We start from the raw sequence: 24,113 nt of genomic DNA, 5'->3' as shown, positions 1-24,113 counted from the left end.
CATAGCATATTTACTTACAAATTGTTTTATGCCACACCAACACAGATAGAAAATGGCTAGGAGAGAGGAAGGAAGCGACCGTAGCCATAATTACAGTACAGCCCCAGCATTTGCCTGGTGTGAAAATAGGAAACCACAAAAAACCATATTCAGGGCTGCGGATAGTGGGGTTTGAAACCACTTCTCCAAATGCAGACTGATAGCTAAGTCTCACAAACCGCACATCCACTTCCTCGGTATCATATTTATTTTAGGACATGTTTCAAACCAATTGGATCATCTTCAGGTACACAGTTGATTAAAATTAACGAATACAGATGAATTTTTAGTAAACAATTATGCACTTAAAAAATTCACAAATTAAAAATACAACTATACGAGTTCAAATCTATTTTTCTATTACTAAAAATATGGTCTTGGCATTCATATGCAGACTCATTAATACATACTTCATACATACATCGTCATTATAGACTGTTATGCCTTTCAGAGTTCAGTCTGCAAGCCACTGTGAATTTACTAACTGCCACCACAAGTCTTTATTGTAACCAGTAGTGTGACCTCATTTACTTCTACACCGGTCATCTTGAAACAATTAGAAACTGAGTGTAATCAACGTTGCCTTTGCTTACGTCTACTTCTCTTAACCTCCATAAAAGAGTCCATTATTCCCCTAGATAACCTATCCTCCTCCATTCACCTCACATGACCCCAACACTGAAGCTGGTTTAAGCGTACAGCTTCATCCATCAAGTTCATTCTTAACTTATCATTTATCCACTCATTCTGAGTACCCTCCTGCCATTATTCCCACCTGTTTGTAAAAGCAATCACTCTTGCTACTTTCATGTCTGTTACTTCTAAATTATGAATAAGATATCCAGTGTCTTCCCAGCTTTCATTCCCGTAAAGCAAAGTTCGTCTAAAAAAAGACCAATATAAAGAGTTTTGTCTGGGGATGACTTCCTTATAAAAGAATACCCTTGATCGCCAATGCAAGCTCTGTGCATTAGTGTTAATGCACAAAGATTCAATCTCACTTACTATACTACCATCCTGGGAGAACATACATCCCCAATGTGAAATTTAATTTTCTTGGATTTATTACCTATTGACATCCACTTAGTCTTGGAAAGGCTGATTTTCATACTATACTCATTGCACATATTTTCAAGATTCAAGATATTAGACTGCACGCTTTCGGTACAATCTTTCATTAAGACCAAGTCGTCAGCATTGGCCAAAATGCTTACTATATTTTCACTTAACGTACTTAATACCTTTCAGAAGATGATCCATGTAAACTATGAACAACAAAGTTGAAAGAGTCTAACTTCTGCAAGTACAAGACCTGGAATTTTAAAATTAATTTTACGATCAATTCTCACTGCAGCCCAATTGTCAACAGAAATGCCTTTGACTGATTTCAAAACTCTACAAAACATAAACATAACCGTCTATTCCTCCTGCAGCATTTTTCAATTACCTAGCGCATACTGAAAATTTGATCCCGACAGCCTCTCTGTGGATTTCATTTCTGCTGTTGAATGAAGGTTAGAAAACCGGTTTTCGACCATCAAGGGATCAACAAACAATAAAGAAGAGTGAATTGATCCACCTTTTTCAATACAAAATATGCTGCTAATTTGAAATCACATTATTTATCTGGTACCGGTTTCAACGTCTCGGACGTCATCATCAGCCAAAATTGGGCAAGTAAACAAAGATATTCACATGTTAAAATACAATCTATAGACCATTAATAGTAAAACGACAATGGTTAGATAAAGTACAAAGTGTGATGATGCTTAAGGAGAAAGTCATTCTTAAAATATTTACACAAGTTGAGGACTTGTTGGTCAATTGTAAAACAGAAGGTAAAAAACTATTACAAATAATTAAATAAGTCTTGACCACTTTGTAGAGCTTAAAGTGTTAAGTGTGGCGTTGTTAACCATGGGATGAGTTTTGAATGTTATTATCTAAACAGCTGATGTAAAATGTTGTTTCTCCATAGAACGTTTACAATAGGATGAAAATATGTAAACTTAGTAGTGACTTGTAACATCAGTCTTCATAAGGTGAAGTACTGAGTCGTGGTGTAATTAAGCAAGTGGATCTTGTTACAGACATGGGTATTAAAGTTGTTATAAAACCAGAAAGTTCTCGATCCAATGCGGGACCTGAAGTATGAAAAAGAAAAACTAAATTAGAATAAGATAATGGAAAAGGGGGCAAGAAATTAAAACTTTAGTAAGGGACTCACCTCGATCGGCCTGTTGTGTGTTACGGAGTCTAGAGAGGAACTAAGAGCTGGGGCTTGCTGAAAACATGGAACAAGGTTAACGGAGAAGAAGGGGTGTGTCAGGAGGGAGGGTAAAGAGGGGTGATGGATGGGGCAGAGTCAGGCGGGCGTGGCAGGGAAGGATAACGCGACAGCGTTTTGCGTATAATCTGAAAGAACAAACTGTTTTGGGGAAGTTTAACACTGTTGAAAACTGTAATAAGGACATCAAATAAGATTCTAGGCTTTTCAGAAATGTAATTCAAGTTCAAATTCGGGTCAAAAGATTGGTCTAAATGTATATAGCAGATTTCTGTGGTACCGAGCAAGGGGCCTTTACTCAACATGTCCAAAATTGCGAAGTCATTATCTATTCCATTAAATTTGTGTTTATAGTCATATCTGCTGACCCACTGCAGAAAACCTGTTATACCTGATTGCATTAATATGTTCTGCATACCTAATCTTAAAATTCCTACCAGTTTGTCCTATATAATACGAACTGTTGCAGTCGTTGCAAAGAAACCTATTAACACCTGACTTTGTGAAAGGGTTAGATTTGTTGATTAAGTTAGAATTGTGTAGAATATCTGTATTACTATTGCTAGTGAGGAAAGAGAGATTGACGTTGTGTTTCTTAAATATATTAGTGACACTGTAAATGTATCTGTTAAAAGCGAAAGTCGAAAATAACTTGGGTTTAGATTTATCTTTTATTAAATTTGATTTCGAACAATGTCTGAACTTACTGATTATGCGTTTGATGAATGCTTCGTTATAACCGTTGGATCTAGCTATCGTACGTATAATATTTACTTCCTTGTTCACGTCTGCTTTTTACGTAGGGACCTTGAACGCGATCAACTAAGCTGTTGTATGTAGCGCATTTATGAGAATGGGGATGTTTTGAGTCTTGTTTTATTGTTGTTGCTGTATGGGTGGGTTTCCTGTAAATTTTATATGAGAATGAAGAAGAGAGCCTAGTGATAGTTATATCTAAGAAGTTGATAGAGCCGTTAATTTCCGATTCTAATGTGAATTTGATATGAGGATCTATGTTGTTGGGGTTTATAAGAGTGTAATAGACAAGAAAAATGTTCCACCGATCAATACATTTATTGTGAATGAATTATTGCACTAGTACTAGTAAACACACGTCAGAACAAACCGACGAATCACAAACCTAACCCTGCCCCTACCTTCACAATAGCCACTCCTCCATCCCCTCCACCAACATCCCTCCACACAGCTAACATGAGCCCCAGACGTACTCGTAGCAGAACACAACAAATCTCCAAACATATCGGTACACAACCTCCACAGCAACAACAGTAAGTACTCTTTTCATTTCACACATACATCCAGGCATTCCTTCATACATACGCTATACTCATATTAGCTTTTCTTTACAGATAACAACCATATAATGTGCATAGACAAGAGAAGTGTCACCACCAACTGCTCTAAAATTAAACCCTATCTTGCTGTATATATAAATCTTACCTGACTACATCAACAGTTGAATTGCGCAGTACTTAATTTTCAAATTTTAATGACAAGAGTTCTAATAACATACCAATACAAAGTATATCAGCCATAGAACATTCTTGATATTCACCTAATACAACTTAATCAACACAAGAACTACAAGAGGATTGAAGAATGAATGCAACGCAACATGAACTCAAATTTTAATAGACGTTTTTAAAATATACCATGTTTTAATGTGTTTAATGTGCTATATTTCTTAGTGTCTTATGATGTGGCATATATTTTAATGTGTTTATGTACTCATGTCCATGCTCAATCAATAGGTTTTAGTTTATTCTAACCATCACCACTTTTAATCAGAGATATTTTAACGCAACATACTGCAATATATTTTACTTCCATTTTTCATTAGACATCCGGATGCTCTTACGTAACATCTTTGTAATTTTGTCTAATGACTGTAAATTTGTGTGCTAGCTGATGATGGCCAAGATAGGCCAAAACCGGTACTAGTGCAATAATTCATTCACAATAAATGTATTGATTGGTGGAAAATTTTTCTTGTCTATTACATTGAATCCAATCAATACGGAATATGAAACTTATAAATAATAATTTATAAGAGTGTTCGGTGCATCAATAGAGCGTTCGATGATGATAAAAATATAATCTACATTAAATTTAAACTTGACAGACTTCAAGAGGGAATTCCTTGGTAGGTTTACTTCCGAAGGGGTGAAGAGCTCCGTGAAAAGGAACGTAGTGACTGAGGCACAACCCACTGGCATGAGAGCTAGCACCTTCGTCCTAAAGAAGTAACAGCTCCTAAAGAGTCTGCACCCAGAAGGAAGCGAGAATGAGATCTTACAAGACATCACAGAGCTACTCCATGATAAGATCCGGATGAAAAACGTATGTGAGTTTGCACTATAGGTCCTGCCGCCCTACCATAATGTATTGAAAAAAAATCTTCTTAATTTATTTTGTGGTGTTCAATTTAAAATTTAACGCATTTGAATAATATTAATGAAATCTGGGCTTAAACGTTCCAAAATATTTTAAAAAATAGATTAATTTCTAGTTTTGTTGTATTTCAGACATTCAATGCATGGTGCAAACATGTTATGACTTTCAGAATGTTGTGTGGTGTGATAATCTTAGGTATGTATTCACAAATGTTTGATAAGTGAATCAAGGACAATAGACTGTGAATAATTGCTAAACATGTATATTCAGAAAATCAATATGAAAGTAAGAATAAAAAATTTAGTTAACAAATGTGTATCAAAGGAACTGCCGTTTCGATTTATAATTTATTTTAAAATGGCCATATTTAGATTAATCATTTTAGGGTCATATTTTGTAATTTTTGCGTCATATTTCATCTCTTTTGAGCAATGTTAGCGAAGTGTGAGTAGCGTGTCAAGTGGAGTTGGATTCACGACCACAATTTTTCAGTTATTTTCAGTTATTGATAACCTTTCAGAAACAAATAGAGTGAGCGCTAACATTTGCAAAAATGTAAATAGGGAATTTATTTTCAAGCAGTACATAGATGACAAATTCCTCCGTGGCTCAGACGGCAGCGTGTCGGCCTCTCACCACTGGATACCGTGGTTCAAATCCCGGTCACTCCATGTGAGATTTGTGCTGGACAAAGCGGAGGCGCGACAGGTTTTCTTACGGGTACTCCGGTTTTCCCTGTCATCTTTCATTCCAGCAACACACTCCATTATCACTTCATAGCATTTACCAGTCATTAATAAAAATCACCTTGGGAGTGGCGACCCCACTGTAATAATAGCCTATATATATGGTTCATTCATTACATCCCTGACCCGGTCAAAGACTGGAAAACAGATTGTAGGTGTTCACATAGATGACACTATAGTACAGTACACTGCAGATGAAACCAATAAGTACGCCAGTGCTGATCTAGACTTTTCACTGACAAACTTGCATGAAATATGTGTGTATATTTATCTTATTGATAGGGATTACTGCAAAAGCCTACCATTCAAGGCTACTTGTGCAAAGACATTAAGTGTTGACAAGCCACATCTTAGAACTGTCATGCATTTCGCTAGTTTCCTCAAACCGAGTAATTATTTACATCTGACGAACACTGAAACTGCCAATTATTCTGATCCACTTAGAATGTTACATCCGGCAATGGAAATGATTGAAGTGAAATTTAAGACACTGACACACCTGGCAGGAATATTTGTTCAGATGAATTGCTGATGAAATACAGAGGCCGTTTGCATTTCATTCACTGTAACACATCAAAGTGAGCACTGTTAGGAGTAAACTTTTATAGACTTCCAGATTCAAAGAGTGATTACATACACACATTCAGAATTTATGTTGGTTGAGATAAAGTGGATGACATACCAGCTAGCAGCAAAGTAGTTTTTGATATGTTGTCTCACAGCAATTTACTGGATCAGGGTTACTGTTTATTTACTGACAACTCTATTCTCCTTCTGACATGTACCATTTTTTACACACTAATGAGATAAATGTGTGTAGAACTGTCAGACTCAACAGGAAAAATATGACCAAAGATTATTATTATTATTATCATTATTATTATTAATATTATTATTATTATTATTTACAATTTGCTTTACGTTGCATCAATACAGATAGGTCTTATGGCGATGATGGGGTAGGAAAGGGCTAGGGGTGACCGTGGCCTTAACTAAGGTACGGCCCCAGCATTTGCCTCCTGTGGAAATGGGAAACCATGGAAAATCATCTTCAGGGATGCCGACAGTGGGGTTCGAGTCCACTATCTCCTGAAAGTAAGCTGATAGTTACATGACCCAAATGGCAGGGCCACTTGCTCTGTCATGGCCAAAGAACTGAATAACATACAGTTTCAGACGGATGAAGAGAATCTATTTGCATGCAATAACACCTGAGCCTGTTTGGTGTCTCGTAAGTCATCAGCCCAGACGCCGAGTGGATCCTCGAACAGCACCACCACAGGTTATGCGGTCACAGGGAAAGTGCAGAAAACGAAGGTGGTGCCAAAATGAGGCGTACTACCTTACTCGCACATCTGTGCCATCAAATGGAGAGACAAGAAAGAGGTTACTGTACTCTCTACAATGCATGGACAAAACTTTACTAACACTGGTAAGACTTGACAGGATGACTGGAGTCATATGATTCAAACTCAAAGCAATTATAGCCTATAAGGCTAATATGGGAGGTGCAGATTTAGGAGATCAGATTCTCACGTCAGGCACAGAACTAAATTCCCATATTCTACAATGAATTATGAATGGGAAATAGGAATGAACATTCAACACATTCAAGCAGAGACTAGCAGAAGAAATTATTCTTCACCCGTGGAGAGCTACATTCCAGACTGACTGGAAGCCAACTCCCAACCGTAGTTCAGCCTATTGCTGTGAAGGCTTTGAAAACAACAAAGACGTGTGTCACTTGCCTGAAGTATCAGGAGAGGAAGGAGAACACCTGGCAGTGTGATCACTGCAGAGTTCCACTTTGTCTGGATCATTTCCAGCCATACCACACACAGAAGATCTTCAAACTTAAGACTGGGAAATTTAAGATTTTATATGATTTTCTTCATGTTTTACTACAACTTAATGTATTGAGATGAATTGTGTGGCATTTAGAATAGAATAGATTTATTTCATCTGGCAGTATTAAAGCTGTTAGGCCCTCTCTTCCATCTAACCAGAAAATACAATATTTACATTGCAGAATTAAAAGAAATGGACTACAAATGAGATATCTTACAGTTACTAAACAATACAGTATTATGATATAAAAATCAGAATAAGAATAAGAAATAAATGAGTATAATGATGATGATGATGATGATGTTGTACACAATTATTACATGACTATAGTGTTCACAAAATGTAAACTTAGCTCATTTTTATCCAAAAGTAATCCTTAATAATTATCCTTAATAATAACATTTTGTTTATATACATTGTTCATCGTAAGTAAAGGCTAATCTACTATATTAACATAACATACGAACAACTTCATCTCTTACCTAGTACATACTGGTGACAACGTTGTCTGAAACTAGCAGACAAGGCCCCTCTAGCAGAAAAAGGTAGTGTATTCCAATGCCGTGCTAAAGAAGTAACAAACGAGTTGAAGCATTCCTTTAGTACCCTACAAAATATATTGTGGAATCTTCTATGTGAGTTAAGTGTCGCAAATACTTTTTCTGGAAACCCTGACAATCTGCTGCTTCCATGAAAGATGTTCTTTTACATCACCAAGATCTTCGACTGATTCACTGAAATCAATAGGTGAATTTTGTAAATAGAGTTTTGGTAAAGACAAGTTGCTTATGATTTTTGAATGAAGTTGTGGGTGAGAAATAATTATAGCTTGAGATTTCACGTTATTTAGTCTGAGTCTATGCGTGTCAGTCCAGTTACAAATTTATTGTATGTCCCTGCTGAAATTTTTAATTTCATGAGTTAGTTTTTCCAGTTCACAGTGCAAGTATAATTGTATATCATCAGCATACATGTGGTGTCTGCAGTGGTTAACCGACGACGTAATATTGTTGATGTAGATGGAAAATAGAAGTGGTCCTAGGTCAGAACCCTGTGGAACACCAACCTCTATGAACCGCCAGGACGAATATTCATTGTTGTTATTTCTTACACACTGTAGATGACCCCAGAGGTATGAGTTTATTCACTGGAGACTTTTTGTTGAAAAATGGAGCTTAAATATTTTGGAAAGTAATGTGTCTATGTCTACTGACAAGGAAACCCTTACATCTGCTAAGCTCAGATCTGATTGAGATTTGGTACGATGACTTCAGCAGGAATGTTTTATTCAGCCATATCAAAATTAGATGACCAGTCATATATTTAATACCAGTTTTGGAGCGTCAAAGTTTGCTCATTTAAACACCGCATAGACAGGAGTAGCGGCGGGAAGCAGGTACAGGTGGGGCGGCCGGCCAGAAAATGTGTCACGCTCTCTCTGTCTGTTTCTCTCTTGTGCGCACCCGCACACACACATGCAAATATATTACTTCCCCAACCTCGGCAATCGCTGGCACTCCGTGAGGCGAATGGGGCGCCAGGCCTTAATTAAGGCCACGGCCGCTTCCTTCCCAATCCTAACACTTTCCTATGCTTGCATCACAGAAAACCTTTGATGTGTTAATGCAACATTAATCCACCATTTAAAATTCTTTTTTACAATTTACCGGGCGAGTTGGCCATGCGGTTAGGGGCGTGCAGCTGTGAGCTTGCATCCGGGAGATAGTGGGTTAGAACCCCACTGTCGGCAGCCCTGAAGATGGTTTTCAGTGGTTTCCCATTTTTACACCAGGAAAATGCTGGGGCTGTACCCTAATTAAGGCCATGGCCGCTTCCTTTCCACTCCTAGTCCTTCCCTATCCCATTGTCGCCATCATAAGACCTATCTGTGTCAGTGTGACATAAAGCAACTAGGAAAAAAAAGTTTTCTATGGCAATAATTGTTTTCTTTACACGGTAGTGTGTTGGTGTTTACATAATGTGTATAAATGTACGTAGGACTGCGAGGTCCCATTCAGTGCCAGTGATTGCCGAGGCTAAGGAAGTATTGTGCGCACGCGAGTGAGCGAGAGAGAGAGAGAGAAGGAGTGAGAGCTTGATACATGAACCAGCCAGCTGGCCCGCTGCTACTCCTGTCTGCATGGTGCTTATATGAAAAAACTTTCCACACCCCAAAACAGGTGCTAAATATATGACTGGGCATCTAATTTTGATATGGCTGAAAAAAAAACATTCCTGCTGAAGTCATTGTACCAAATCTCAATCAGATCAGAGATTAGCAGATGGAAGGGTTTCCTTGAGAGTCAAAAGCCTCAGAGAAGTCAAGAAGGGATAGGATGGTAACTTGTCTCTTGTCCACTGCATTGTGAATATCGTCTGTAACCGTAAGTAATGCAGTACTACTGCTATGACTGCGTCGAAAATCAGACTGATGCTTCTCAAGAATTTTGTGTATTTGTAAATACAGTAGAAGTCCGTTATAGCGAGAATTCATAACGGCGAAAAATTGATTCGCTATAGCGGACTGTAGTTATATCCAATTTTAAAAAGTCTGGTAGGGGGAAACCCAGGCACATTAAAATCTGTATGAAATGGCAAACAGTTTGTTCAAAACTAGCGTTTTCGAAGATTTCCATATGGCGGCTTACTCATTAGTTATTTTTCTAATTACGACACAACATGAACACATATAATCACTTTCATTCTGAAAAATTGGAGTAGTATCACTCCAGTGTCTTTTGTGGCAAACGTTACAGTTTTCTTATTCAAACAGCGTCATCTAACCTAACTTTATATGCATTGTAAAAATATATTTCAATGCCAGTAGAGTAACGATAACCTTTTCGCTATAAATTTACATGGGAATAGCCTTTCCAAAATTTAACCAGACACGAGAAAATAAAGTTAAACCTCGTTAGGGATTTTCTAATTAAAACGATTTCTTGCTTAGCACGTCGTAAATTTGAAGTCCCGAGTCATGTCGTAATAAATCTATATAAAAATACCTCTCGTAACGCATCACAGATTGTCACTATTACTGCGTAGTAGGATCACGTTTTTCGTAGCCCTGAAAATGTCCCTTGTCACCCCTTGTGAAAGGAACATTTTTGCTAGTTGCTTTACGTCGCACCGACACAGATAGGTCTTATGGCGACGATGGGACAGGGAAGGGCTAGGAGTGGGAAGGAAGCGGCCGTGGCCTTAATTTAGGTACAGCCCCAGCATTTGCCTGGTGTGAAAATGGGAAACCACGGAAAACCATCTTCAGGGCTGCCGACAGTGGGGTTCGAACCCACTATCTCCCAAATACTGGATACTGGCCGCACTTAAGCGACTGCAGCTATCGAGCTCGGTATGTGAAAGGAACATATTTCCACCATAATTAGGGCCCTCACCACAGGAGGCCAGTCAGAGAAAGTTGCGCGAAAATGAGAAATGGCCTAGCGTTCCTGAACTTTACAGGATAAATTACACCTTCGGGAAGGAAGCCAGCAGCCTCAGGGAAGTTCAATTTTGCTTTCCAGTTTTCATTGATATTGCTGAACAACCTAGAAAGCCTGTTTGTGCTTGTATTTTTAATTCCATTCAGAAGTTAGAAATTTATTGTGTATTGAGCGATACAAAGAAGGGTAACGAATATTTGTTGCACGATAGTCTACGTACGGATGAGGAACATAATTGCGTGAAGTTGACTAGCATGGTCATATAATTGTGGATACTGAAAAAGTTGTTGTTTGTCCTACCATTGTCCCGTTTCTTTACGGGTGTTGTAATGACGACAAAATTAAAATCCAGGAAGTGGACAGGCATCCACATCTTTCAACGGTGGTGTGTATGTTGAAACTCGCATCTTTGAGTTTTGACTTGAGTCTATCGAAGTGTTGTCGTTTTCGAGATGGCGGTCAAAGTAATCCTCTCAAACATGGCTGAGTTTAACACCCAAATAATTCATGGTCGAAGAGCGTGACCAGAAAACAATTTTTAATACCCTACTGGTCCGAAATTTGTTTTAGAAAGAGTGTGATCTGCAAATAATGCGCTGGTAATTTTATGGACCTCAGTGCAAATGTTTCATATCTGTGGTCTGGTGTTTCACACACGTTTTAATAGACTGTTGTTATTTAATATGCCCCAGTATAAAAGTTTTTCGTAGTGTTCTCATGTCTTTTTCACGCCTTTTAATATTCTCAACATTAGAAACAGTAGTTACCCCATAACTTTCACTGTACCCGTAGGCCTACATACACAGCGTAAAATGTACGCATGTCGGAAAAAAAGGCATATCCCTGTTGGATAGCTCTGATTCATGTATTCAATACTAGTAGTATTTGTTCTCACTTAACACATTCTCTTTTCTTGTCCCCTACAGAAACGTCCAAATGAGGTTTTACTGAATAAACTAACCTCTGAAACAGGTCAGCCTTTCTCTGCCATATTTTTAAAAATAATGTTATTGACTTTATGTCCAAATAACTACATTTACCATTTTCAGAGACGCTAATGTGTCGGAATTTAGTCCTGCAGGAGTTCTTTTACGTGCCAGTAAATCCACAGACACGAGGCTGACGTATTTCAGCACCTTCAAATACCACCGAACTAACCCAGGATCGAACCTGCCAAGTTGGGGTCAGGAGGTGCCTCAAATGTCTGAGCCACTCATCCCAGCATGCCGTATTTTGAGACGTATCACATTCTTACTTAATTTCAGTACATAACATGAAATTAGTCAGCCTTTATTTCTAACAAGTTAACTACTACTATCAGCCAGGTTACTTTCGCATTTATTACAGAAACAGGTTCTCTTTCATTTTCAAATTGTGTTTACAGAACAACAGTCAACAAGATTTCTAATCGACTCTGACATTCCCTTTGAGTTTGAATGTCGGTGAGAGAGGTCTCTTGTGCACATAGCGCAAAAACTATACCAAAGACGATCGTTCACTTTCACTGTTTTCGTTGGAGTGCATAAATATCAATAACAGAAATAATAACGCACGCTTAATCGCTCGTAATAATGGATGCATCAGTGATAGGGTTCTTGCTGTAACCGAAGGATAATACACAGTTTAATACAGGAAATTTCAAGGGACAGAGAAAACCTGTCGTTACAATGGAGTTCTCACTATATGCTGTATTCACTATAGCGGACTTCTACTGTAATTGGAAGCTTGTTACTGAACAATATATTCTGGGGCTTTTGAAAGAGAAGATAATATACTCAGTGGTCAGTAATCAGTTACGTCTTTAGGTGGTGATTATTTTAGGGAGCAGAACAAAAACAGCAGTTTTCAATAAGGAAGGATGCGTGACAGTCATTCCCGAATGATTAAAAAAGTTAACTATAGTACGTAAAATTATGTCAATTCTTCTCTTAATAAGTTATATTTCAATGCTGTCTATCCCTTTGGACTTCAATTTTATTCTAAATATGGCTTGTTTAACTTGCGAAGGAGTCGTATGAGAAAAGTAGAATTTTTCTTTGCTCAATGGAGGAGAGTTTTAGTTGCTGTGTAGCGTTCCATGTTTCTTCCCTCTGTTAATATTATGTCCAGGAGTGGTGAAAATATGTCGAAGGGTACGTCAATAGGATGGTAGTCTCTTTGTTTACCTATTCTCATATTTCTTAGTTCCTTCCATGCCACAGCAGATCTAGTATTGTGTTTTTACAGGGTATGTGGATGTCTAATTTTAGCATTGCGTACCGCTTGCTATTTCTTATTTTGTAGCCGTTTATAAGCATCAAAATTGACTTGTGCCGGTTGTCGCTTAAACTTCCTGTGTGCGGCATCTCATCTTGCCATTAGTTCTTTAAGCTCCGGGTTTAGCTACGGTGCTGGGGCTCGTGTTGCTCGTACTGTTTTCAACGGAGCTCGTTGGTCATATAGCGTGGTCAGATATTTGTTAAATTTGTTTACTTTAATGTCAATGTCGTCAACTGTCAGTATATGGTGCTATGGAACATCTAGAGCATCTTCAGTTAACATACTTTAGTCAAGTTTAGAAAGATCTCTGCCGGGCTGAGTGGCTCAGACGGTTGAGGCGCTGGCCTTCTGACCCCAACTTGGCAGGTTCGATCCTGGCTCAGTCCGGTGGTATTTGAAGGTGCTCAAATACGACAGCCACGTGTCGGTAGATTTACTGGCATGTAAAAGCACTCCTGTGGGACTAAATTCCGGCACCTCGGCGTCTCCGAAAACCGTAAAAAAATTAGTTAGTGGGACGCAAAGCAAATAACATTATTATTATTATTATTATTATTATAGAAAGATCTCTGAATGTGACAGTCCTTGGTTTAGTCTTTCGAGTTTTTAAGGAGTAGGACATGTACATCAAAGGATGAGCTAAAATACCTGGTACAGATGCCTGTCTGTTTTGTAGTAATTTGTCTGTATTATTTACCAATCACTGTCGTTGTGTGACCTGGGAGTGTGGTGTGTAGGGAAAGTCTGCAGAATACTCATATCGTATGATGTAGTCACGTTTATAAGTTACCGACATTTGGCACTGTTGTTTCCAGCGTCTGTGTTAGTCACCAATAACAATTACATGTTCGTATTGTGGAAGTACTTGTAACAATATGTTCTTTAAATTCTCCAAATGCCCAATTGCAGGTGGTTTGTACGCCACACACACAGCACTATCTGAACATGCAAGTACCCTGGACTTTAAACTGGTTTTAACTATCGTTGCTACACCCCCTCCACTTTTACCTGCGCTGTCATTCTGGAGTAGCCAGGTATGTTAAGAGTTTTCAAAGGGATCAGATAATGAAGCCAGGATTCAGTAAGAAGGCAAACATCAAATACATCTGGGACAAGTTCTTGAAGTTCGTGGAAATGAGCAGACAATGAATTAACATTTAGATGTGCTATATGAAGACCTTTAGGGAAACAGGAAATTTTAGCTAGGAGCAGGTCTCTAGTTGAGAGAGAAGGAAGAGGAATAATTCCAGAAAGGTTTAGTGGACAGTTGTCCCAAGGCAAAGCTCTGTTCATGGAGAGAGGAGGGGTGAAGGAGGCCTTGAATGGGACTTGTGATAGGGGAAGAATGTTTGCTACTGTCATAGGAGAGCTGTTAGTTCTCGCAGCCAATGTACAAAAAATGAAAAGTGAATTAATCTAACCTAGCGTGAGCTAATCTAATTAAATTACACTGATTTAGTATTTAAATAAAATGAAATTTGATACATAGAGATCAGTGAATTGCCCATTTAGCTGCTTTGTCCTTGCATAAGTCATACAGCCTGTTAATGCACGCTCTGCCCCCATCAGGTTTCTTAATGATGATATTGCTGTCTGCAGTCCAACAGTTCCTTAGATGGAAACTAACTAGCAGCCTTCAGTATGGAGAATGTAGTGAACGTGATGTCTTCACGGATGATAACACGAGTGCCCTTCATTCTCTGTTTATTATGGAGTACTTCCTGTCGCGTACGATATGAAGTAAATATAATAATGATAGGCCGAGTTTTCCCAACTGATTTATGCCAAAAACAGTGGCTTCTATCAATGTCATTGATTCTCATATTTATGCCTATTTCCATGAAAATGTTTCAGGTTTGTGAAAATATTTGCAGTAGATCACCCACTGTGTTTTAACTGAAAGCATTGTATACAAAGGCTGCATACTAGAAAAGTTAGCAGATTCCTATCAATGTCAATACACATGGCAGCTGGGTGCATACCGGTTAACAAGCCAAAAAGTATCTTCACCTGTATTATCAGCATTCTCTAATAACGACAGAAGTAAAGAGCAGGCTTGACCCTGTTCTACATTACAAAGCAAAACAACCAAAAGATAAAGCTTTACTGTACTAACATTACTGGCACCAGTAGCTAAGACATACTGGCACAATTTGCATGTATCGAACAATGTCTTGTTTCGACCCAGTTGCCATAAACTCTATTAGTGCAGAAGTTTTTGTTCAGCTGCAACCATACATTTGAGTGGTTTTTGAGCCTGGAAACATGACATTGAACAAATTTGCTTCATGATCAGAAACTGCAACTAGAACATTATGTTCTACAAGAAATTATGTACACTGCAACTCTGCATTTGAATCAATCTTTTCATCACTATTAACACAGAATCTTGTACCATAATGGTCTTATTTTCTGCCCTATTTTTCACATGTAATTAGTGTTCAACAGATTCATTGCCTTCTACAATCATCTCTACGACCACGGGCCACAGAAAAATCACAACAACATACATTACAGTACACAAGGTCAATATTAATTTGCAATGATATCAAACATTAACAATCTTTTGTATAGTTTTCATGGTACTTTTGAAGGAGAATCTTTTATTTTCAGTTATCTTATTGGAAGTGCAAAGCATGTTTCATTTCCATTGCACAACAGGGAAGAAACGAAAAACACTCAACCACAATATAAAACGCTAAAAGCAGGCATAAAGAAAGAAGCATCCATGAGCACTGAAAGAATCCTGAAATATTATGGCAGCATATAGGAAAAAACATAACAAAAACCAGTAAAGGTGAGGCATGATGGGAATGTGCAATGTCTCATACACCGAATCCGAGTGAATAAAACAACACATGGCCATCTGCACATTGCAATGTCATCATAATTCATGATGCACATCATATTTAGTTTTATCATATCTGTCATTTGGAAAGTAAAAATGTGATCTTCCATAAAAGTTTTTCCCATAATCTGTAATAATACCACAAAATCCACACACATTACGAAAAATCCGTAAATGGTGGCAGGTCAGCATGGACAGAGAAAAGACAAATACACAAACTGAAGTTCTTGATTCTGTTGAGATAACAGGGAAAATGCCAAAATTCTGTCACTTGCTTCACTGGAAGGAGCAAAAAACGTAGACCTTGAAAACAAAATTGTAGCAGTTTCAGGGGATAACACGAACACACAGTTTGGAGTTTTGAAGAGGAAAGTGAAAAAACAATATTTTTAAGGAACACTCTGAAAGGAAGTTCTTGGTTTAGGCTGTGGAGCTCACATAATACACAAATGTGCACATTCTGTTATCAATTCAATCCCCCCTTGATCTTGATGGAATAATTAGGAAGGTACCGTAACTGGCTATTTCTACATATTTCTCTTTGACTGAAAAAGCTTAAGGGGTTTTGCGACTTCATTGTGTATGAATACACAAAGATACTGAATTACAACAATGTTAAGTGGTATTCCCTACTACCAGCAATCAGAAGAATATGTAAAATCTACCCTGGACTAATCATACTTCGTCCCAGAAGAAAAGTGTCCAGTGATCATAAATAAGTGGTTCAGTGATCCTTGCGCCCAGCCAGAGATGAATTTTGCTAATGCAAATCCAAACAAAATAAACTGAAATGGTCCCTAGGCAGATACACTTTTGGTAAAAGTAATGCAGAACTTTAAAATAAATAGGAAAAAATAATTAAATACTCACCATTATCATAGCAAATCTCATCTGCCAATTATTCTCACTCCGACTGGGAATAAATCTATCACTGTTCAGCCGAGGAGGGCTTTGAATCCGTAGACCCTGGAAGAACCATAAAATTAACAGTAATTTACACGTAGCTTATTCACTGGAATTCATAGAATACTGAAGTAACATAATCTACTGTCTGTTTTTAATAATCACATTAAACCTGAAAATCTACAAAGCATTAAGCAAACAAAGCTAAAATGTGACCAAAAATTAATATTCACCCTATCAACTTTTAAATCTTAATCATTTAAGTATCGCATTCATGCAAGTAAATGAAAAAGATCTATGGCAGCAACTAACCGTTGATAAGATATTTAAAAAAAAACTTATTCAAAATTTTTAACACTTTTCTCAATTCACAACAGTCCACATTATTTATCTTATTCATACAGTAAAAATGATAAAACTATCAGGATCAAAATAATAAGTAATTTTTTTTCTTCTTGGCCTTCCCCCAGCTAATTAGGGTTGGTACTGCAGTATATGTGAATTAAGGCCAGTTTAACAGCCAGGTGTCTTTCCTGATGCCAATCCTATGTGAAAGAATGTATTCACTATTACTTGTTGCTCTGATGGTCTGTAATGTGTGATGTGTTGTATGTAAATGAAGATGAGTTTTAAGACAAGCGCAAACAAGCTAGAGGCTTAAACAGATATGGTTAAAAATCTCCAACCCAGCAAGGAATCAAACCCAGGGCCCTCTGAACGGAAGGCCACTGTGCATTTCATCTCAGTGTTCAAAAAAACTTCTGCATTTAATCTTAGTGCACTATAACGAAAAAAGTTCACAACTCTAACTGGAAGGATCCCCCTCCAGGTGCTTCTACAGTTACACCAGGATAATCCAGGTTACTCAATACAATTGAAGATCCTCTACAAGGTGAGGGGGACTAGTAGCTCCTTTCTTAATATATTATGTGGAGCCACAACGGTAGCCAGACACTATACAAGAAGGAGGAAGCTAAGGCACCACCCACCCCCGGTGGGAGGGGGACGTAAGAATACCCCCACGGTTACTAGCTAAGTCAAAGGCTTGGAACTGGAAGCCTCACCCACACCTGCTAGAGAGGCATCCATGTTACCTCCACATGGGTGATACGGTGGTTCGGCTGAAGTGGGTGCTGGTGATTGAGGTGAAAACTCACTGCGGTGTGCTGGAACCAACACATCACTTTGCCTTACATAGCCTGAACGAGCCGCGGGTTGGGAATGGGGCGAACCCAACCTACGGGAACCCATGGCTGTGAACTCAGTCATGGTAATGCCAAGTGGGAACCACATGAGTAGGTCTACTGAAGGTGGAACAAACCTGGTCGGGTTTGGGCCAGACTGCTGGATGGACGGCTGAGGGGCGTGGTACCTGCTACGGAGAGCCTGAGTTGCGGGAGGACAATGTCCGGTGGAATGCCTCATCACGGATGGTGAGAACGCTGCACAGGACCCTAGAAGGGGCAAAAACCCGTCATATAGAACCATGGACATTCCAAATGAACCACCCAAACAAATACCAAGGGAAGCTATGGAAGCTCCAGAAGAGCAGGTCCAGCAGCAGGTCCGAGAGGAGAATATGGAGACAAAAGTCCCAGAAGTGCAGGCTGACTACAAATCAAAAGAAGAAAAAGAAGAAGCAACAGCAAAGCAGCCTTCTGGACAAAAGGAAACAGGAGATTTCACTGAGAAAGACCTGAAGATATCGGCATCAAAACTAAATAGGATGCATATACACTGAGTGACAGAGCAAATGGAACACCAAGGAGGAGTAGTTCGAAAGGGATGAAAGTTGGGGAAAAAACAGAGACGGCACGGAAGAATAATTGATGTTTATTTCAAACCGATATGCAGGTTACACAATGCGCACGGCATCGACTCAGTAGGATGTAGGACCACCGCGAGCGGCGATGCACGCAGAAACACGTCGAGGTACAGAGCCAATAAGAGTGCGGATGGTGACCTGAGGGATGGTTCTCCATTCTCTGTCAACCATTTGCCACAGTTGGTCGTCCGTACGAGGCTGGGGCAGAGTTTGCAAACGGCGTCCAATGAGATCCCACACGTGTTCGAATGGTGAGAGATCCAGAGAGTACGCTGGCCACGGAAGCATCTGTACACCTCGTAGAGCCTGTTGGGAGATGCGAGCAGTGTGTGGGCGGGCATTATCCTGCTGAAACAGAGCATTGGGCAGCCCCTGAAGGTACGGGAGTGCCACCGGCCACAGCACATGCTGCACGTAGCGGTGGGCATTTAACGTGCCTTGAATACGCACTAGAGGTGACGTGGAATCATACGCAATAGCGCCCCAAACCATGATGCCGCGTTGTCTAGCGGTAGGGCGCTCCACAGTTACTGCCGGATTTGACCTTTCTCCACGCCGACGCCACACTCGTCTGCGGTGACTATCACTGACAGAACAGAAGCGTGACTCATCGGAGAACACGACGTTCCGCCATTCCCTCATCCAAGTTGCTCTAGCCCGGCACCATGCCAGGCGTGCACGTCTATGCTGTGGAGTCAATGGTAGTCTTCTGAGCGGACGCCGGGAGTGCAGGCCTCCTTCAACCAATCGACGGGAAATTGTTCTGGTCGATATTGGAACAGCCAGGATGTCTTGCACATGCTGAAGAATGGCGGTTGACGTGGTGTGCGGGGCTGCCACCGCTTGGCGGCGGATGCGCCGATCCTCGCGTGCTGACGTCACTCGGGCTGCGCCTGGACCCCTCGCACGTGCCACATGTCCCTGCGCCAACCATCTTCGCCACAGGCGCTGCACCGTGGACACATCTCTATGGGTATCGGCTGCGATTTGACGAAGCGACCAACCTGCCCTTCTCAGCCCGATCACCATACCCCTCGTAAAGTCGTCTGTCTGCTGGAAATGCCTCCGTTGACGGCGGCCTGGCATTCTTAGATATACACGTGTCCTGTGGCACACGACAACACGTTCTACAATGACTGTCGGCTGAGAAATCACGGTACGAAGTGGGCCATTCGCCAACACCGTGTCCCATTTATCGTTCGCTACGTGCGCAGCACAGCGGCGCATTTCACATCATGAGCATACCTCAGTGACGTCAGTCTACCCTGCAATTGGCATAAAGTTCTGACCACTCCTTCTTGGTGTTGCATTTTGCTCTGTCAGTCAGTGTAGATTGACCACCTCGCACAAGTGCCTAGTACAAGGAAAGTAAGAAGGCGAGGAAAGAAACCAAGATAGCGGCTGTGACTTAGGTGGAGAAGAAGCCAAGCAACAGGGATCCGTGAGACGCTATGTCAATGACTAAGCCCAAAAGGCCAAGGTTGGAGGAAAGCACGCCATCAAGTTCGGCTACAAAACCACCCTCTAAGAAACAGAAGGAAGAAATAGTCATGTCCTTCTCGGAAAGACTATCCTCAGTTAAGGTCGCAATAATACTTCAGACCTTTCCAGATGGAAAATTCAAGGAGGAGAACGTGACTGAATTGTCATCCGCTCTGATAGCACAAATGAAGCCACTGTCAGATGGATGTCTGCCAGGCTTCCTTGAGTCACCAAGGCTGGAAAGTGGAGCTATGGTACTGATCTGTGCAAATCCAGAAACAAAAAGTTGGCTGGAACAGACAGTATCAAACTGTAACCCATGGAAAGGGGAGACCCTAGAGGTGGAAGACACAAAGAAGGTGCTGAACACGACTAAGGTCATCACCAACTTCCCGCCTCCTTTTGACAAGATGAAAATGGAGGAAGTTCTTGTCAGTATCAGTCAGCACGAAACCAAATTTCTAACGCAAAAGTGGAGAGTGCTGAATGCCACTTCAATCGACAAAACAGGAAGGACAGTCGCTTTGGCCCTTGGTGAAAGACTTTGAAGAGCTCAAAAAGATAAGTCTTAAGGCTAAGCTCGGACTTGGGCAGATCAAGTTTCAGGTCATCAAGGGAAAAACAAAACCCAATATTGATAAAGATGGTGCTGAAGGTTCTTCAGGCCGATCTTCAGCATTAAAAAGCAGCTGTGGCCAATTTCGCCAGGAAGTTCAAGTCTGGAGCTATTGACGTGGCCCTTATTCAAGAGCCTTGGGTAGTCAAGGGCAGAGTAGCAGGATTGGCGGAATCTGGAGGTAAGCTGATGTATGATACAACATCGGAAATACCCAGAACATGTCTTCTTGTGAACAGGAAACTAAAATGTCTTATGCTGCAGGATCACTGTTCACAGGACTTAACTGTGGCCAAGATTAAATTTGGAAATTGGGAGGTACCCAGAGAAATAACCATAGGCTCTGCGTACCTCCCATATGACTCTACTAATCAGCCCCACATCAGAAGAAGGTGAGAACCTAATTTGCAATGCAAAGAGGAAAGGCGAACACCTAGTCCTTGAAACAGATGCAAATTCACACCACACGGCATGCAGCAGCACGAACTGCAATGCAAGAGGCAAGTCTTTACTAGAGTTTATTACTGGAACTAAGTTGATGATACTAAACGTAGGAAACAAGCCTGCATTTATAAAAATCGTAGGGAGGTAATAGACATTACACTAAGCACTATGCATATTGTAAACTTCATCAAAGACTGGAAGGTACTGGAGGAACCATGAATGGCAGACCACCAGCACATCCAATTTGCAATAGATGCAAGACTATGTGGGATTGAGATGTACAGAGATCCAAAAAGAACTAACTGGGATAGATACAGAGAAGTTCTAGGGAAGGCTGTACAAAAAATTCCAAGTAACGTGAGAGGACAGCAAGAATTGGATGAGGCAGCGGAACTATTAGAAGAGGCCATTATAGACTCATTCCATGACAACTGTCCTCTCAAAGAAAAGAAAAACACCAAAAAAGTAAGATGGTGGAACAACAAACTAGCCAAAATGAAAAAAGAGGTTAGGATGTTGTATAGAATATCATCTAGAAATGGTATGTGGGACGTATATCATAGGAAACTCACTGAGTATAACCTAGAGATACGGAAAGCAAAAAGAAAATCTTGGAGACTGTTCTGTGAGAAAGTGTAATCACACTGAAACAGCAAGCCCCAGAAGGTTCTGAAAGCAACCCATATAAATCAAGTGGAGACAACGAAGAAACCAGATGGGTCATTTACTCAGGCAGGGAAGGACACGCTGGAGATACTAATGGCATGTCACTTTCCTGAGGCTGAGGAGATGACAGAAGAAAAAATGGTTGGAACACAGACCAGAGCTCGAAGAGCAGACTGGAACTGTGCCAACAGAATAATGAAACATAACCATGTAAAATGGGCAATCGACACGTTTTATCCTATAAAGGCTACAGGGCCAGATGAGATACCTCCGATACTTCTACAGGAAGGACGGGAGATACTTGTCAATGCCCTGACGGACCTCTTCAGGGCTAGTCGAGCTTTAGGGTACGTGCTGAAATCATGGTCTGAAGCTAAAGCTGTATTCATACCTAAGCCTGGAAGGGCAAATTATGCCCAAGCCAAAGTATACAGACCATTATGTTTAAATATATCAGAAGAACGGTGCAAATAAACTCAACATTACATGAAAATCAGTTTGCATATAGACCAGGCAGATCCACTGAAGCAGCACTCCACAAGTTGGTTTGTAAACTACAGGAAAGTCTAGAATATAAAGAAATTGCACTGGTGGCATTCCTAGATACAGAAGGAGCATTCAGCAATACAACCTATGACTCTATGATCAAAGCATTGGAAAAGAGCAAGGTGAGTAAAACCGTCGTCAAATGGATGAAATCCATGTTAGACGGAAGGAAGATAAAAGCAACCCTGTTTGAAGAAACGCTGACGGTTAGGGCCACCCGAGGCTGTGCTAATGGAGGAGTTCTTTCTCCTCTGCTGTGGAACCTAACGGTGAACAAAATCATAGCCATGCTCAACGAACAGGGTTTTTATATACAAATATACGCAGATGACCTAGTGATTGTGGTACGAGGTAAGGTGATGAGTGTTATCCAGGACCTCATGCAAAGATCACTTAACCTTATGGAGAACTGGTGTCAGGAAGAACAACTATCAGTCAACCCGAACAAGATAACTCTGATCCCTTTTACAAGAAGGACAAAATTACAGGGAAAGAGATCACTGAAGCTCTTTGGGCAAGATATATATGGGAGAACAGGCACTTCACCTCGGTGTAGTGTTAGATAAAAGTCTAACGTGGAATCCACATATAGAAAGGAACATAACCCAGGCCAAGAACTTGCTGTATGCATGTAAAAGAGCTGTCGGGAAGACATGGGGCCTAAAACCATCAATGGTAATGTGGATATACACAATGATCATTAGACCATTGATGGCCTATGCTGCAATCATCTGGTGACAGAAAGTCAAGGAAAAGTCAGCAGTAGATTAAATAGCCTACAGTGTATGGCATGCATAGCCATAACTGGGGCTATCAGAACTATGCCGACAGAAGCCTCCCATCACTATGCAATTTCATAAAAGAACAGGCTAGAATGAGTTCATAGAGACTGGCAGAATCAGAGTGCTGGAAACCACAAAGACCCAATCTAGGACACTGTAAAATTAACAGAGTAGTAACAGAGGAAGTTCTACACATGCCTTCTGATTATATGATACCAAAGTACAACTTTGAAAAACCATTCGAGACCCAGATAATAAAAAAAAGAAGACTGGGATATCAACAAGTGGAATACTGACAGAAAAGATATAGTGTGGTGGACTGATGGCTCAAAGACTGAGGATGGCACAGGAGGAGGGATCAACGGGAGAAAACCTGAGAGATCAATCCAGATGAGCCTGGGCAGGCACACTACAGTCTTTCAAGCGGAAGTGATAGCTATCATAACATGTCTTGAAGAAAATCTGAAAATGAACTATAGGAATACGAACATTTTCATTTTTACGGACAGCCAAGCGGCCATTAAGGCATTAGAGGCAGTCTGGATAATATCCAGAATTGTCTGGTAATGCCACTCACTTCTCCTGACGCTCTCAAAGTACAAAATTGTCAAAATAATATGGGTGCCAGAGCATGCAGGTACAGAAGGAAATGAAAAGGCAGATACATTGGCCAGGAAAGGGGCAGAAAGACATTTTGTAGGCCCAGAACCTGTATGCGGGATTTCCTATGGCCAAGCCTGAAACTACATACGAAATTGGGTACAAAAGAAATAAACAGAAAACTGGAAAAAACTCCATGATGCAGGCTTGCAAAGGAACTGATAAAACGACCAAACAAGAAGCATACTAAAGAACTGCTGAAACTCAGCAGAGAAAATATAAGACGGGTAGTAGGACAGGACACTGCCATCTGAAAAAACACCTAGATAGAATTGGAGTAATAAGAGACAATCTATGTAGGAAA

The 24,113-nt window shown here is 40.2% G+C and overlaps 1 protein-coding gene across 1 annotated transcript in view; it reads right to left on the bottom strand.

Moving 5' to 3' along the window:
• The window catches only part of fzr (fizzy-related), a 378,342-nt gene that overhangs the window by 312,547 nt on the left and 41,682 nt on the right, over positions 1–24,113 (bottom strand). The window contains exon 3 of the mRNA XM_067139092.2: positions 16,756–16,851. Within this exon, the coding sequence (XP_066995193.1) occupies positions 16,756–16,851 (96 nt within the window). The remainder of the gene's footprint in view (positions 1–16,755; positions 16,852–24,113) is intronic.

This window comes from Anabrus simplex, chromosome 2, assembly GCF_040414725.1.
Source record: "Anabrus simplex isolate iqAnaSimp1 chromosome 2, ASM4041472v1, whole genome shotgun sequence".
Classification (NCBI taxonomy): domain Eukaryota; kingdom Metazoa; phylum Arthropoda; class Insecta; order Orthoptera; family Tettigoniidae; genus Anabrus; species Anabrus simplex.
Note: the sequence above shows the minus strand (reverse complement) of the source record. Positions and strands in the feature narration are given on the sequence as shown.